Source organism: Cynoglossus semilaevis, chromosome W, assembly GCF_000523025.1.
Source record: "Cynoglossus semilaevis isolate Cse_v1.0 chromosome W, Cse_v1.0, whole genome shotgun sequence".
In the NCBI taxonomy this organism is placed as follows: Eukaryota; Metazoa; Chordata; class Actinopteri; order Pleuronectiformes; family Cynoglossidae; genus Cynoglossus; species Cynoglossus semilaevis.
In genome coordinates, this window is record NC_024327.1 from 12,434,164 (window position 1) to 12,450,979 (window position 16,816).

The 16,816-nt window shown below is 39.4% G+C and overlaps 1 protein-coding gene and 2 long non-coding RNA genes across 3 annotated transcripts in view; 2 read left to right on the top strand and 1 right to left on the bottom strand.

The window, feature by feature from the left end:
* Positions 1-16,816, bottom strand: part of LOC103397228 (glutamate receptor ionotropic, delta-2-like) — a 248,451-nt gene that overhangs the window by 132,330 nt on the left and 99,305 nt on the right. The window contains exon 4 of the mRNA XM_008335445.3: positions 2,266-2,471. Within this exon, the coding sequence (XP_008333667.1) occupies positions 2,266-2,471 (206 nt within the window). The remainder of the gene's footprint in view (positions 1-2,265; positions 2,472-16,816) is intronic.
* On the top strand, positions 8,025-11,758 carry LOC112486362 (uncharacterized). Its single transcript, XR_003048784.1, has 4 exons — positions 8,025-8,305; positions 9,206-9,248; positions 9,397-11,042; positions 11,176-11,758. It is a non-coding gene; the product is annotated as an uncharacterized LOC112486362 (long non-coding RNA).
* Positions 11,919-16,074, top strand: LOC112486358 (uncharacterized). The gene is made up of 3 exons (XR_003048780.1): positions 11,919-13,484; positions 13,978-14,043; positions 14,141-16,074. It is a non-coding gene; the product is annotated as an uncharacterized LOC112486358 (long non-coding RNA).

Sequence of the window (16,816 nt, forward strand, 5' to 3'; positions counted from 1 at the left end):
TTCCCTTCTTTCTGCACTACGCCAAACTCTTCCCCTCTGTCACTTGTACTCGAGCCGGGACCAGGGAAACTAATTTCGTTCATCCCATGTCTAACGTGTTGCAATGACAATAAAGAACCTTGAGTCCTTGAGTCCTAATGTCCATTCCGGGGTTGCTGGTATTTGGCATGAAGGTGACATCATGCCCAATCATGCTTTTATCCAAGCTGGTACATGGATGACTAAGAAGAAAAAAATGAGTCTGAACATCTTTGCGTGGTTGACAAAAAAAAACCAAAAACATTTGTTTCCATTGCTGATATCGAGTTGTACTGAAATACAAAGACAGCTTTGGTCCTGGCACACATACAGTGTCAGATACAGTACTTGTGTGTAAAGGGTACACACAGGAGTCTGTGCCTTACTCTAAATCTGATTGGCTAACTTGTGTAAACATGTTAAGCTATAAAAGCTTCCCAACTTCTGAACAACTATGTTTTTCAGTCGATTATATAAATAAGGTTTTTCCATGTTAAATGAACGTTCTTGGATTCTAGTAAAATCAATGTAATGTAACATGATTGTGTTTGTTGTATAGATGAAGAGATGAAGATTGTCGTTTTTGAAACATTTTTTTATTTCATTTTTTTTAACTGAATAATGCAGTAGCGTGACCTCACTCTGTCTAGACTGCTTATTGGTTATTGCTTAACCCAGGTCATTAAGTTTGAGAACCCCTGACCTAGAAAGTCTAGACAGTCATTAAGATAAAAGTGGACAGTGAAGTCAACTTTACTGTGTTGTGACATTTATGTGTCCATGACAAAGTACAGAAGTCTTAAAGTTCAGTCCTCAGTGCCATGAGGGACCTGTGTGTTTTGAGGAGAATGTCTAAATGTAACAACAACAAAAAAAAAAGACAAAAGGATTAGGAGAGTAGTGAATGAATACACCCACATTATCCTGTAGGAACCATGAAAATATTTAGGAGGCTGCTCCTGGCACCAACTGCCAGGATGCTACCACACTCATTTACAGGGTTTTACACACATCCACAGAAGAACACAGGACACTAATAGACTGACTCTGTTAAGCGATTCTAACAACGCTCAGACTGTACGGGGTTGGACAATGAAACTGAAACACTGGCCAATTTAGCGTTGGAGATTTCATGGCTAAATATGACCAGCCTGGTGGCCAAACTTCATTGATTGCACATTGCACCAGTAAGAGCAGAGTGTGAAGGTTCAATTAGCAGAGTAATAGCACTGTTTTGCTTAAAATATTGCAATGCATACAACATTATGGGTGACATATCAGAGTTCAAAAGAGGACAAATTGTTGGTGCCCATCTGTGACCAAGAATTATTTGTGATGTATCAAAAGCCACTGTATCGAGGGTAATGTCAGCATACCACCAAGAAGGACGAACCACATCCAACAGGAGTAACTGTGGACGCAAGAGGAAGCTGTCTGAAAGGGATGTCCGGGTGCTAACCCGGATTGTATCCAAAAAACATAAAACCACAGCTGCCCAACTCACTGCAGAATTAAATGTACACCTCAGCTCTCCTGTTCCCACCAAAACTGTTCGTCGGGAGCTCCACAGGGTCAATATACATGGCTGGGCTGCTATAGCCAAACCTTTGATCACCAGGCGTTTCAGTTTCATTGTCCAACCCCGTATATACTGCCTGAGATACACTGTGGTACAACAATGACCCGAATAAGAGAAGCAGCTAAAATAACAAACTAAGTTTCCATTTAATTCCTTCAGAATATGCCCTTGTTCACTTTCAAGTCAACAGGGGCATATCCTGCCCAGTTAATTCAACAATCCATCCAACCATCCATTTTCATCCGCTTATCCGTTACCGGGTCACGGGGGCAGCAGTCGCCACCCAAATCACACTGCACCGTATCAACCCCCTGAACCTTCCTGCGGGTGGTGAGTCCACTGGAAGGTACCAACCACCCTAACCGGAATTTGATCTTGCCCAGGAGGTGAACCCTGGGGTTTCACACCAATGACAGAGACATTGCCTCTGGGCCAAAGCGCCACTCAGTTCAACAATGTTTCATATATTGTTTTATGTTAGGCTTTATGTTAATTAATAATTTGATTGTATCATTATGTACCAATAAACCAAGTAACATTCTTTGTATATGTGAAAAAACACCAATTCTGATTCTGGATCTAAGAACAACGCTAACGTCTGAGTGGGAAAACATCACATAAGGCTTGTACTGCTGTTTTTCATTTACATTATCGACAGGAAATATTACCTCAGTGATGAAAGCCTTGGCAGTTGCTGGGCTCATGAATAACACGGCTTGGCGTAGTGTGTCTCTGTATCGATGCAGCTCTTCCACTCTCATGATTCTGAACAGACTTGTGATCATCATGTTGATGTTGGATTCCACCTTCTGCAGGGATATGTCTATTCCCTGCTGAGATGTCCGGTCCAGGAAATCCTCAATACCACGGATATCTGACGATAAGCAGACAATAAATTGGTCTCCAGTGGTAGAAGCATACATTCTTCTGACATTATTATACAATATTTTAGAAGACAGGCAGTGAGACAGCTTAGAATCCCCCTTCATAAAACACAATCATTAAAACTCACGATACCAGCATTTTAGTGATTTAGCTGGCTTGTTATCTCTCTTAGGAATAGAAGCTTAATTAAAAAAAATAACACTTTGTGAGTTTTGGTGGTATACATTACCTCATATTTTATCCCTCCTCTGTTTTTGATAAAACTTGGGCCTTTGTTGATCACAGGTACAGTGACATTTAAAACTTTCTCTGATGCACAGACACTGATAAATGTGCCTCTTAGTCATTAAATGTGAGAAGGATTTTAATAGACTGATATTTCCATCCATCCATTTATCATCCGCTTATCCATTAATGGGTCGCGGGGGCAGCAGTCTCCATGACCGCCACCCAAATCACATTGCACCATACCAACACCCCTAAACCTTCCTGCGGGTGGTGAGTCCACTGGAAGTTACCAAACGCCCTAAACGGGATTTGAACTTGCCCAGGAGGTGAACCCTGGGGTTCCACACCAATGACAGACACATTGCCTCTGGGCCAAAGCGCCACTAGACTGATATTTCCATTAACAAAACAATAACTCAACTAAACCTTGGCTTATAACAGCGGGGTAGTGGTAGGATTTCTACCAGCCATGCAGAAGGTTCTGTGGTTATTTCCACTGATACTCTTACTAATGCTCTCCATGGGAGCTGCCCCACATTCTATTATAAGCCTCTGATTAAATGGTAGCTTAAGAGACGAGCAGATTCTTCATGCCCTGGCAAGTGATGAATCCCCCAGTCATCACAGATGCTGGCTTTAGCATGTTTCATTGATAACACTTTGGATTTCTAACCTTTTCGATTTTGCTATGCAAGCTAAAATGTAGAGACATACACGCATATTGATGGTTTTGTCTTCATTTAGTCTCCATTAAGATCTTTTGTCTATCGATGTCTATCCTGGACCCCCCAAATCTTTTTATATCATGACTCTGCCATGCAGAAGGTTATGGGCCTCAAACTGACTAATCCCCAGTCCCAGGTTGGGTCACTACAGGAGGGGCATCTGGTCACAGTGTCACAGTGATTGGTTATTCTAGTACTGTAGCAAGGCAAAATCAGCTGAAAAAGCTGAAAAAAGTTTCTTGCAAAATTCAAACATCAAACCCACACCCATGTCCACTTCCACAGACTGGCCTTTGTTGGACTTCATACCACATCTTGCTACATGTTAATCTGATCATTGTGAACACTCCCAGAGAGTTACTTCTTCTTTGTCCTTTTTAGGTTTGACTCTGACTCTCTTTAAACCATGTTGGAGAGCGTAGCGTACCAACATGGTTTGAAGAGAGTCCTGAAAATGGATTACAGTTCAACCAACATGCATTAGGGAGTCATGGGTAAAAAAAGGACATTGTTTGACAGTAATAACAAGTAGGGTATCAAACCAATGTTACATTTTAATAAATTTGTTTTTGTGTGTGCACGCGCGTGTGTGTGTGTGTTCTCATTTTTTGGACTGGGCACAGCCTCGTGGGGGCCTGCAACCCTGTGGGGTCTAAAATTGAGGTCCCCACGGGCTGACCTATTGAGAACGCTTTAAAACGTTGTCTGGATATGCCCCTCCTTTTTTCTCTGAAGTCCCCATCCGACACGTTTTCATGAAAATTTTGGAAAAAACGGGTGTGTGTGTATTTATGCACTCTTAGTGGACACACACCATATTGCAAGTCCCCTTGGGGAGAATGTACGGGAAGTGTGTGTGATTTTTGTCCACTCTCTACTGAAAAAGTGGTACTGCATGGGAATTTAATTTGTCCCCACAGGTCGTGTGTTGAAAAAATTACAATGGGGATACAGATGCTTCAATAACAGGTCCATGCTCATTGAAGACACTTCTAGGTTACCAGGTCTTGTGTTTGTTGTATAATTATTTTTTGCCTCTTTTTATGCAATAGGAGGGTAAATGTGAAACGATTTAGATCGTAACAAATGATAAAAGCTGTAATATAAATAAGGTCAAGGAAAAAAAGAGGACTACAAATTCTAGTTTTAAAAAGTCCACTAACTGTATTTACTGCGCTAATATATTTTAAGTGAAAGTTTCATTAACTGAACACTTTGATTGTGCTGACTGTTTAAGCCAGGCATGCTCAAAGTGTTCCTTAAAGGGCCGTGTTGCTGCAGGTTTTTGTTCCAACCAACCAAGAGCACATAGTTTGACCAATCAGCTGTGTGAAGACTGAGACCAGTTAATTAAACCTGTCAACTCAGGTGTGCTACTGCTTGGTTGGAACAAAAACCTGCAGCCACAGCGGCCCTTCATGGAACAGTTAGGGCACCCCTGGTTTAAGAAGAACAGATTTGGATTTAGGATTGTAAGTACGCAGTAAGTAGCAGAAAACTTGGCTGAATTTATGTACATCTAATGAAAATCGAAATACATTGTTAGTTAAGATATTGTTAAGATTTTATAGTTAAGATTTTGTCTTGTTAATATTTATTAGTGTTCCAAACACAGGGCAGTGTTGGCTCAGTTGTTAAGGAAGCGGACTTGGGTCCGGAAGGTTTGAGTCTGAGTATGGCACCGTCCCCACACACTGCTCCCCGGGCGCTGAAAGCTGCTCACTGCTCACCTTGCTGATGGGTTAAAAGCAGAGGTCACACTGATGGAGAAATTACCAGACACAGCCACACCCACATTCACACCCACCTTCTTACTACATACCCATTCATATACTCACACACGATCACATATGTAATCCGATACTTTTGTAAACTAAATAAAAGAGCAGAGGAAGGGTGCAGCAAGTCGAAGTTGATGAGGAAGCTGCCAGCAGAGCAAGCTGCACTCTCCCCTTGCAAGTAAAAGATCCAGACATCTTTTGTGTTGTTACTTTGTCGTCACATATGTTAGAATAAACCTAACATTCAGCCACAACTGTGACGTGACATACACCAATAAGCATGAATAATAACATGAAATAATTACAATATTATCAAAATATTATCTTCTCTTTCCTTAAGATGAGTTCAATTACTTAGTGGTTGTGTCGATACTGTTGAGGCCAGCAGGCCTTGATGAAGCTAAGTAAAAAAGCAACTACTGTTTAAACATCCCAGCAACATTTTGTTTTTAACAGGAACCATAATTACCATTTCACTAAAAAGTTATGATGATGTTTGCAAGGACAACAGAAGAACAGTCTAACAAACCACACTTTAGGGACACCATAAAATATGTCATGGGGTACAACTCATCAGCCAGTATTTTACTAGAGAGTGCTCAGAGTCTCTACTTCTAGACCCGAAGCTATTAAAAAAAACACCAGGTTTTACTTTGCTGACCCAGCACCAAATTAGGCTGACAACAAAAATGGATAGTTTTGGAAGACTAAGTAATCTACGTCTTAGTGAGTGGTGTAGTCTAATTGTGCTAGTGACAAAGAAAGATTGACCTCGATTTTGCATTGTATTTTTGTTAAAAAAATTGTTGGTAACTGCATAGTCTTTGTATGGTTAAGGAATTGACAGCTTGCATGTTTCCATTTGATATGCTCTTTCTGGCATCTGTCACCATGAGCTGATCCTTGGAGAACCAAAGGGTTCATCTACGTTTAGAATTTACCTGCAAGTCTTAGTGGACTAGAGCATCTGGACTTACCATAATTTCACATTTGGCCTGGAAGATGTAATCTGAGGGAGATTAGAGACTGTAAGGTGGTGGCAGGTGAGAGTGTAGCCAAACAACATCGGATGGTAGTGTGTAAAATGACGATGGAGGTGACAAAAAGGAAGAGAGTGAAGACAGAGCAGAAGATCAAGTGGTGGAAACTAAGGAAAGAGACATGTTGTGAAGACTTCAGGAAGGAAGTAAGGGCAGTTCTGGGTCAGGTGCTGACATTCAGTAATATCTGCTCAGACAAGACTTAGAAGAAACCAAGCATCAACCTTTCTGGTGTATTTTTCACGTGTGGTGTCAACATTTCTGGACGTTACCTTGTTACCTGTGCCCAAAAGTTTAGGGAAGTCTAATGTGGTGAAACACCTTTTGTCCAAAAGCATCTGTCTTTAATTCTCAGGAGTCCATGATTCGTTACACACTTTCTGACATTTTAGGTCCCCACCTTACCCATGGTGCTTCCCCTCCCCCACCCCTTCATTAGCTGGTCTGGCACTGGCTTTCATACTGCTGCTGTATAAGACATACGTCAAGTGTCCCATAAGTCAGTTCTAAATTCATATTCTCAGTTCTTGAGTTTTAAACCTAAGGGTTAATGTGTAAATATTGTAATCTAATGTTGGAGAAACAATGACAAACAGTGAAGAAATTAAGACCTCTAAATGAGGACAAAAGGTTTATTATTCTTTGTCAGACTGACAAAAAGGAAGTTTAAGTTTGTGTCTTTAGAATTAATTTAATTAACACAGGGTTGTGTATGTGTGAAGCACCTGTCCTTCCCTTAATTCTCAGGAGTCCCTGGTTCATTACACACTTTATGAAATTTTAGGTCCCCACCTGACCCATGGTGCTTCCCCTCCCCCACCCGTTCATTAGCTGGTTTGGCGCCTTAATAAAAGTTCGTTTGATTTTGGGCGGGGTTTGTGCGGTGGGTGTGGTGTCACAAATCCATCGCTCTTCTTCACTCATCGCTCGAGTCGGCAGAAAATTCCCGCGACAGAAAATTCCCGCGAAAGGAACGAAGAATGAGGACAAGGAGCATGGTGAGTGTTAACATTTTACTTTAGTATTTCTTAATTTTCATTTAGTTTCTTTCTCTTTTGACATAACCGGGGTGCGCTGTGTTACAGCTTCAGTTTCACAATATTTGAAGTAAGGACCCGAAGTTGCGTTACACTGCACAGTTATCAGTGTCCGCCATTATTGTAATGTGCTGTAATGTAAACCCCCAGTGAATGCCCATCAGATAAATTATTAAATGTATGCATAATAAACTCACATCTAATTTTGTTTTTCACTTTATTCGTTTTTTTGTGAGTATTTGCTATGCTTGTCGTCGACGTCTGCGCGAACCCGTTAATTAGTTGTAGGCGCACACTTCACCGTAACGCGTTGAGCTGCTACCTTCAAAACGGCAAATCCCACAATCCTCTGGCTGCAACGTCATCGATAAAAACCATTATCGATGACGATAATGGCAAACGGCAAACGTCTGCGCGAACCCGTGAAGTAGTTGTAGGCGCACACTTCACCCGTAACGCGTTGCAATAAAATAAAATAATTAATCTGAGGAGCCATTTGGGACCCGAAAGAGTCGGATTTTTTCAGTGAACCGAGCCAAAAGAACCGGTTCTCTAAAAAAGAGCCGAAATTCCCATCAAACGTGAGAGCACGGAGTAGAGCCCCTGTGCTTACGCATGACGCACACACCCAGGCGGAAGAAGAAGTAGTCCCACCAACCGAGCGTCACTTAGACAACATCTCAATAATTTGGATACTTTTCACCATGTTTCTGATTAGGATACACCTCATCTCAGAATGCGGAAGTATCAAAAGTATCGATATTTTGATTTCAGAATCGATTTCAGAGCATAAAGATCCAGAATCGGAAGTATCGATATTTCAGGATCGATCCGCACATCACTAGTCGGCAGACAATTCCCGCGAAGAGAACGAAGGATGAGGACAGCGAAAATTATGAGTGTTAACATTTTACTTTGGTATTTCTTAATGCCCTTTTCATTTAGTTTCTTTCTCTTTTGACATAACCGGGGTGCGCTGTGTTGCCACAGCTTCAGTTTCACAATATTTGAGGTAAGGACCTGAAGTTGCGTTACACTGCCCAGTTAACAGTGTCCGCCATTATTGTAATGTGCTGTAATGTAAACCCCCGGTGAACGCCCATCAGAGAACGAAACTTAAATGTATGCATGATAAGCTCACATCTTATTTTGTTTTTTACTTTACTCGTTTTTGTGTGAGTATTTGCTATGCTCGTCCGCCTTAAAAACGTCTGCGCGAACCGTGAAGTAGTTGTAGGCGCACATCGTCACCTGTAACGCTTTGAGCTGCTACCGTCAAAACGGCAAATCCCACAATCCTCTGGCTGCAACGTCATCGATAAAAGCTATTACAATAGGCTACACGCCACAGGTCACATGGCCAAAACGTTTCGACCGTGCGCTCAACTCCGTTGTAAATGCCGGTGACAAGAAAATAAACGGTAGTAAAACCACATCGACATCAATTCTATATTAATAATAATTGAATTTTGTTATTCAATGTTTGTTTTCCAGAAATTGCACTACATTGCTTACTTATATTAATTGCGTACTTATATTAACTGTAATATTTTAATGTTATACTTTTATAATAATATATATCTTATAGTGTTCATAATGTGCAATGTGTGTGATGCAGTGTGTTAACAATCATATTAAATAATTAGAATTTCAATAGTTATAATTACATTTAAGGGTAATTGGAAAACTTAACAATGTATTAACATCTTTTGTGTTTTGAACACATTGTCAATGAGCAATTATGGGTGTTTTTTTTCTCTCACTAGTTTAGGAATTTTATTTCATTTTAGCTTGGTTGATTGTTGAACAGGTGTCTGTTGCACAATGACATATTCTTCAACGTAGTATATAATATGATGGTCAAACTGCTTTTTGGGGGTGTTTTACATTTGATTGTTACTTGTTCCTACAGAATCGTGACGGTGTTCCATCAGAGGAAGACTCTGAATGCACAGGTGAGAAACATCCCCTGCTGATATGTCTAGTTGCAACATTGTAACATTGTTGAAAGATACTTTCTCATTTTAGGGTCCAGGCTCACAAGTATTGTTTTTATGACAAATTCAGATGTTCCGTTGATTTGACTTGTTTCATTTCTTTCAGCCATTGCTGATACAGAGGTTACACAGGAGAATGAGGTATGATTGTCCACACTCCATTTGTTTCTGAAGGCAGCTGTATACTTAGTTATGCCTCAACTAGTCATTATTGAGACAAAATTGAACTTAAAGTTGTGAAATGGTTTGTTTGTAGCAGTTTGTTATAAAATTATGAATAAAAATCAATTTGAGCAATTTTGCTTTTCTGACATTGTTTTCCAGAACTCAGACATCTCCAGTGACAGTAGCACAATAATTGTTGACCACTCTTTAAACGATGAGATTGTGGACTTATTTGTACCTGCCCTCATCAGAGCAGACAGTGTTATTATAAGTGTAGTGGTGTGGCCTCGCTCAGCTGAGTGTTCCCGGTTTATTTTACATAGAGGACAAGATATAGGGTACAGTGGGTGAAGTCGGCAGCATTGTACTTACCTTTTGCACTTAAGGCTTTTAGAAGTGTAATATCTGATATAAGAACAAAAGTTTAACTGTGCTCCACAATTCTGAAATCTCTCACTTTTTAGGTTAATGAGAAAAAGTATGGATATGCAGATGAAAGAGAGGAATCCCTTTCAAGCTCAGATTTCAGTGAGGATGAATATCTTCCCAGTAACACATCATCTGATGAAACGGATGACCGTTCTGCAAAAGTCCACCATCGCAAGAGTAAGAGAATACCCCAGAAAACCCTTCCACCTGACTCTGAAGTACAAGTCACAGGAGAATCTTCTTCAGCTGGTACTCCTGCAGTGACTGTCCCAATGTTCGAGAAGAAAAAAGGTGGTGGCAGAATGTACAACAAAAGGTTCTTCTGTGTCTTCTGCTTTAAGTCTGTTGGCAAAATGGCACGTCACTTAGAATCCAGACATAAAAACGAACCAGAGGTGGCAAGAATACTTGCGTTTCCAAAAGGTTCAAAAGAACGAAGAATACAATTTAACTTATTGAGAAACAAAGGCAACCGTGTCCATAATAATCAAGTAATTCAAGAAGGAAAGGGAATGGTGATACCTCATCAGCTGTCCAAGACACCTGTAAAGTCTTCTGATTATATGCACTGTGTTAATTGTGAAGCCTATTTGAAGAGGACATACCTTTGGAAGCACATGCAGCGATGTCATCTGAGCAGAAAGGTTGGTACTCTAAAGCCAGGGAAAACCAGAGTACAAGCGCTGTGTGCACATGCTCAGCCAGTTTCTAACCATATAAGTGTAGCCTTTTGGAAGATGGTAAATGACATGAATGAAGATGAAATCAAATAATAAACCGCCCTAACTGGGATTCAAACTTGCCCAGGAGGTGGACCCCGGAGTTCCACACCAATGACAGACACATTGCCTCTGGGCCAAAGCGCCACCTGCATGAAGCAATGATAATAAATTAAATTCTTCCAACACTTTTACACTAAATGTCTGTTTTTCATTCAGACACATCCAAAAACCAAAAAAAAAGGAGGTGGCAGGAGGAGGAAGTCCAAGCTGTGGAGAAGACTCTGCTTCACAAAATCAAGAGTGGGAAGGTTCCAGGAAAAGATGAGTGTATGCAGTGTATTGAGGCCTCGCCTGATGCTCTTAAAAGAAGGGATTGGAAGACAGTAAAATGTTATGTTAAAAATCGCATTGATACTTTGAAGCGAGCGACTTTAAGGTAGGCCTTGACATTTTCTATATCCCATTTGCAGTGTATTGAGGCCTCTGATGCTCTTAAAAGAAGGGATTAGAGGGCAGTCAAATTTTATGTTAAAAATCGTATTGATAAACTTGAAGTGAGCGACATTAAGGTAGGCCTTGACATTTTCTATATCCCATTATATGGAGGAGGCAAATTTGCCTTTAAGTTCTTGTTTAATGTTTTTTAAGAAGCACTTTTGTTGGTCCACTATCTACAGGATGCACTAAGTTACTGTATTGCATGGATATAAACCCTGCGTTTTATATACCATCCACTCATCCGTCTTTCACAGTGTTACTCTTTTTAGGCTTACAGGGGTCAATCACAGCTAACATCAAGCATTGGATATGCCACATAAAGAGACAAAAACGTTCTAGAGTAGGGAGAGGAGTACCATTTTGAAATGCGTCTAGAGAAAAATCTAAAATTATTTTAATTTTCATTGAAATGTTTATTTTATAATTATTTCTTCAGCATGACAGCAATGAAACAGACAACAGTCTGAATGTCATCTACCACAAGGGTAAGAAAAAACCCTCGATACCTCAGTCTGAAGTAAAAGTCACAGGAGAATCCTCTAGGAGAATCTTATAATATAATATAATCTAATATAATATATATAATATATATTATATATAATACATATAATATACACTATATTACCAAAAGTATTGGCTCACCTGCCTTGACTCCTACTATGAACTGAAGTGCCATCCCATTCCTAACCCAGAGTTCAATATGATGTCGGTCCACCTTTTGCAGCTATTACAGCTTCAACTCTTCTGGGAAGACTGTCCACAAGGTTGAGGAGAGTGTTTATAGGAATTTTTGACCATTCTTCCAAAATTCTATTTCACAAACTTTTGATGAAAAACCAAATGATGATTTTCATAACATTTCAGTTCAAAACTAATTCACTGATTCAATCCCAGGTTTTTTTGTATAGAGTTCTCCTCTTCTCCCTGTGTGTGTGTGTGTGTGTGGGGGGGGTTCTCCAGGTTTTCCATTTTCCTCCATAGTCCAATAATGTGCAGATAGGAGTTAAGGTTAATAGTCACTCTAAGATGTAGATAGGTGTGAATCTTTTTTGTCTCTTTATGTGGCCCTGTGATGGGCAGATGAACTTGGATTGGCTCCAGAGACCCAGAAAATTATTAGGCACTAGAAAATGGGTGGACATTTTCCGTACTTTTATTTTCAATGTCAACCACAAACCAAAGCCTGAATTATATTGATACTTGAACTGCAGCTTTAGTGCAGCTTTTATGGTTACTTTTAAAAATCACGTGACTTAAGGATGAGTTGGGCTCTATATCCATGAAATGCAGTAATTAGTAAACATCTTAATGTTTTTATAGGTCTGGTACTGCTGCAAAACTGTTTCACTGGGTTTCTATTGTTGAAGCATGTCACACTGTTCAAACATACTCTTTATGCTTGACTTGAGGAAAGTATTTTAAATACTGTATTTTATATACTGTTACTGTTGTAGCTTTTCACATAAAGCATGTTATTTAACTTAATTGCGATATGTACAGTTTTTAGACGATGGAACACACTGCTCTTTATTAACATTAACAGTTGACGTCTATTCTTCATATTAGCAAGGTTTGTCAGTATTTCCGAATGGCTTGTGGTCAAATGTGAAATGATGCCCCCTGGTGGTTGCTTGTGGTATTACACAATTTGAAGGTCCCCACGCGGCACAAATACCAGAAAAAAAATGATACAAAATTTAGAAACCTTGGTGAGCACTATGCTCACCCTGTTGTAAAAAAATTAAAAAGCATTTCTGTCCTAAAACGAGCTTTCTACGTCTATGTAAATTTGGTGTCCTCACGAGTAGAGTGTGTATCCGAGGAAAAGCAAAGTCCCCACGCTCCATGAAAACGTGTGTGTGTAACAACTGTTGTGATAAAGGAATCAAGTGGATTAATTAGAAGGGATGAGGCCCAGAGGGCTGTGGTGAGGTGACTGCATCCCTGCCAAATTTTAGAGGTTTAACAGCATATTAGGAAAAGATGCATCACACCACAGCATTCATTTATTGAGGAATTAATTTACAAAGAAGGTTTAAATGCAATCAGGGCACATAGACTTGACACTGATGTTAATAATACCAAACAGACTCAGAGTTAGCAAGGTGAGGCAAGGGCAGTGGAGTATATTTCAGAGATGTAACACATGAAAACATTTTTCTCACACTGAGATGACTAGGGCGTGCTGCTGTCAGACTTTTGAACAACAACAAAAAACAGCCGGGATCATCATGGACGTGAGGCTCTTATGCCTCTATTTTCTCCCCATGGGGATGGAAATGGAGTTCTCCGAAAGATAACAGCTGCGCACATCTGTTAACAAGGGTGTTTCAGATCCGAAACAAAACCTGTGTTCATCTGGAGACACGTGCATACAAATGTAAGTGTCTTGCTGTGTTAGCCCAGCGTACTGAAGTATCACTTTATTGGTTGATGGAGCAACAATCATGGTTGGACTGCCAGCTGTGAGGTTGTTGTTCACCACGGTCAACCTGTGCTTTAGTGTAATGATGTGAACGTTAAAGGAGCAAACAGAGACAGTCGGCTCTTGAATGGTCGGGCAACACAGCTTTAGGAGTACGGAGGCAACAATCCATTAAAATCTAATTGGCATTAATAACATCTACAATATTAATACAAAGTTATGGCAGTGATCATTTCTAAATGTAATATTAAGAGCAACAGAATCATCAACGCCAGTGATGTGACTGCTAATGATTCAAAATGATACATACAGGCCAGGCAAACACATTTAATATGAGGATAATGTGTACAGTGAAATACAGTGTGTGTGGAGGGAATGAAGTTCATATTTATCAGGTGGCATTTTAAGCGTGTGATTTATGTTGTAATAGTTATGTTTTTCATCACAGTGAAGGTGGAAGCACATTAACTCCCCAATCATCATCAATAAGCATCAGAGAAAACATAGACACGAGGTATATTAGTGTCAACAGAACAAAATGTATAATGTAATAATTAAGTGTATGATAAAAAATATGAAGGATCATTTTAGGCTACTCTTTTCATCTGAAGGAGGATTGCAGCTCGCAATTCTAGATGGCAGGGAAGTCCTGATTCCACCCTCCCACAATTCTGCAGGGTTGGACCCAGCAGTGGAACTCAGCCAGGGCCAGACCTCACTTCTCATTACGGTTCGTTTGAATCTCCACTTGGCTTTTTCTCTGTGCCTTTTATTTCTGCCTGGTTGATTGCCTTAGTGACTGACTTTGAGGTCAGTCAGGGTTAATTTGCTGACATCAGTCCTTTTTCTACCTGGGTGTTTGGAACAGATTTTGTGATTATTGCAGTTACTTGACCTAATGGACCTTCAGACTCTCTTCACATCGTAATTAAAAATGTACAAATAACAATAGAAAATACTCATTGATATGTCTATGATTAAATATCCTTATGAGAATATTCTTAATTACAATCATCATGACTTTAATAACTGGAGTTACTCCCAACATGTTTTTTGTGTCCATTGTAATTACGGACAGTGATTTGACCAAAATGTTTAATCAACTTTTAATGAAAACAGAATCACTGCTGGTAAAAGTTAATTAATTAAAGTGAAACCGTGAAAACTGATGGCCTGTGGGATCCATAAGTGTAAGACGGAGCTCAATCATTTTCAACTGGCAGATTATTAATCACGCCTTCTTTGGTTCTTTTATGTTTTTCTTCCACTCAGGTCTGTTTGCTTTGATTTGCTGAATAGCTTCAGTGTTCGTTGTATTAGATTAACCTTCAGAACATTTTTTATTATTTTGTGAAACAGTATTGTTTGGTGCAACTATGTATTTGATGGCGCCTCTTGTGGCTGACTATTTTTGTTGCAGTGTAAATTTCCCCATTGTTGGATGAATAAGGGACTCAATAACCAGCATACCAAAGGTATAACCAGTAATATGTGCAATATCTTCACTCCCAAGTGCAATATTGCACACTTCTTGATTGTAATATGTAAAATGGTTTGATTTTGTCTTTGACTAATTATTATCTGCATTCGTTAATTTATTATTATATTGTGGCAGGCACTGAGGGGCATGCCTATCACCCAGTAGGGTTATGGGTAAAGGGGCGTGTTAAGTGCCCATAGAATTTGGCGCTCAGCGCCATGTTCACTCTCTGTTCCTGTCGTCACGGACTAATAAAGACATATAGAGCACCTGCGCCTCAGAGTCATCCTTCAACTGCCACAACATCAACTTTTTATTCTTGGACTGCCATATGTCAACATAATTAAACCAGCAAAATTTACGGACAGTATAATGTTAAAAACCGCAAGCTGACTATGATTCTCTTTATTTTATTTCTGTAACACTACTGTAAACTTCATTCTTTATACCTTGTACTACACTTTGCTGTCAACACTGTGAATTTCCCCATTGTGGGACAAATGAAGGACTTCTTAATCTTAATCTTTATGAATGTAAAGTAAGCCTACGAGTGTCACATCAACTAACACCATTTTACTCAACATCAATGTTCTAATGAGTTTTCACCTTTCACGTTTCAGTGGACGTGTCTGAGGCGTTTCATCTATGCTGCTGAGCGGCTGATCCACTGTCAGCCACTGATTTTCATCAAGGAGATTCAGGACGCGTGGCAGATAGAAAGACCGCAAAATTGAAAAGGGGTGTCAAACATGCAGCCCGCGGGCGAAAACCAGCCCGCTAAGGAGTTCATCCCGCTTGATAAATTTTGAAAGCAAAAAAAGCACAAACACTTCATGTTCATGATGTTTTGTAAAATGATATTTCATTAAATATGAAGATTTGAAAATGAAGACTTGTAGTACTTTGCATAAAAAAGGGGAAAAAATGGGCTTATTATTATTTATACGTATACCGGTAGGTGTACTGTATGTCCAGACCACTTGACATCTAATTAGGCTGAACCAAAATGAGTTTGACACCTTTGCTGTAAAAATGATAACTGAAAATATTGAAGTACCTAATACTTAAGACCAAAACATACATTATAGAAAAAGTGATTGAATGTAAATAAAATGTATCCATTCATTCATCTTCTCTTCTCCTATTTATTTTTGGACAGTTCACCTTCACCAGTCAACTGCAGGATCACATATGGAGACATATAACAATTTATACCAATGTTCAATTAAGAGCATCCTACGGAAGCGTATTGCTGCCACACTGAGAAAAAAAAAAAATTGGCTCAGTATCACGTTATTACGTGATAGGTTTCACGTTATTACGTGATAAGTTTCGTGTTATTTCGTGATAAGTTTTACGTTTTTACGTGATAAGTTTCACATTATTACGTGATAAGTTTCACGTTATTACGTGATAAGGTTCACGTTATTTCGTGATAAGTTTCACATTATTACGTGATAAGTTTCACGTTATTACGTGATAAGGTTCACGTTATTTCGTGATAAGTTTCACATTATTACGTGATAAGTTTCACGTTATTACGTGATAAGGTTCACGTTATTTCGTGATAAGTTTCACATTATTACGTGATAAGTTTCACGTTATTACGTGATAAGGTTCACGTTATTTCGTGATAAGTTTCACCTTACAGTGGTCCCTCTTGTGGATAAACATATAACCAGCTTGATATATATATTCATGTTTAAGGAATTATAAAGGTGTGCTAAAACATATAACCAGCTTGAACATAAAATGCTGCTTAAAGCTAAAACTGAAAATATGCAGATGTAGAGAAAAGGAGCTGCAA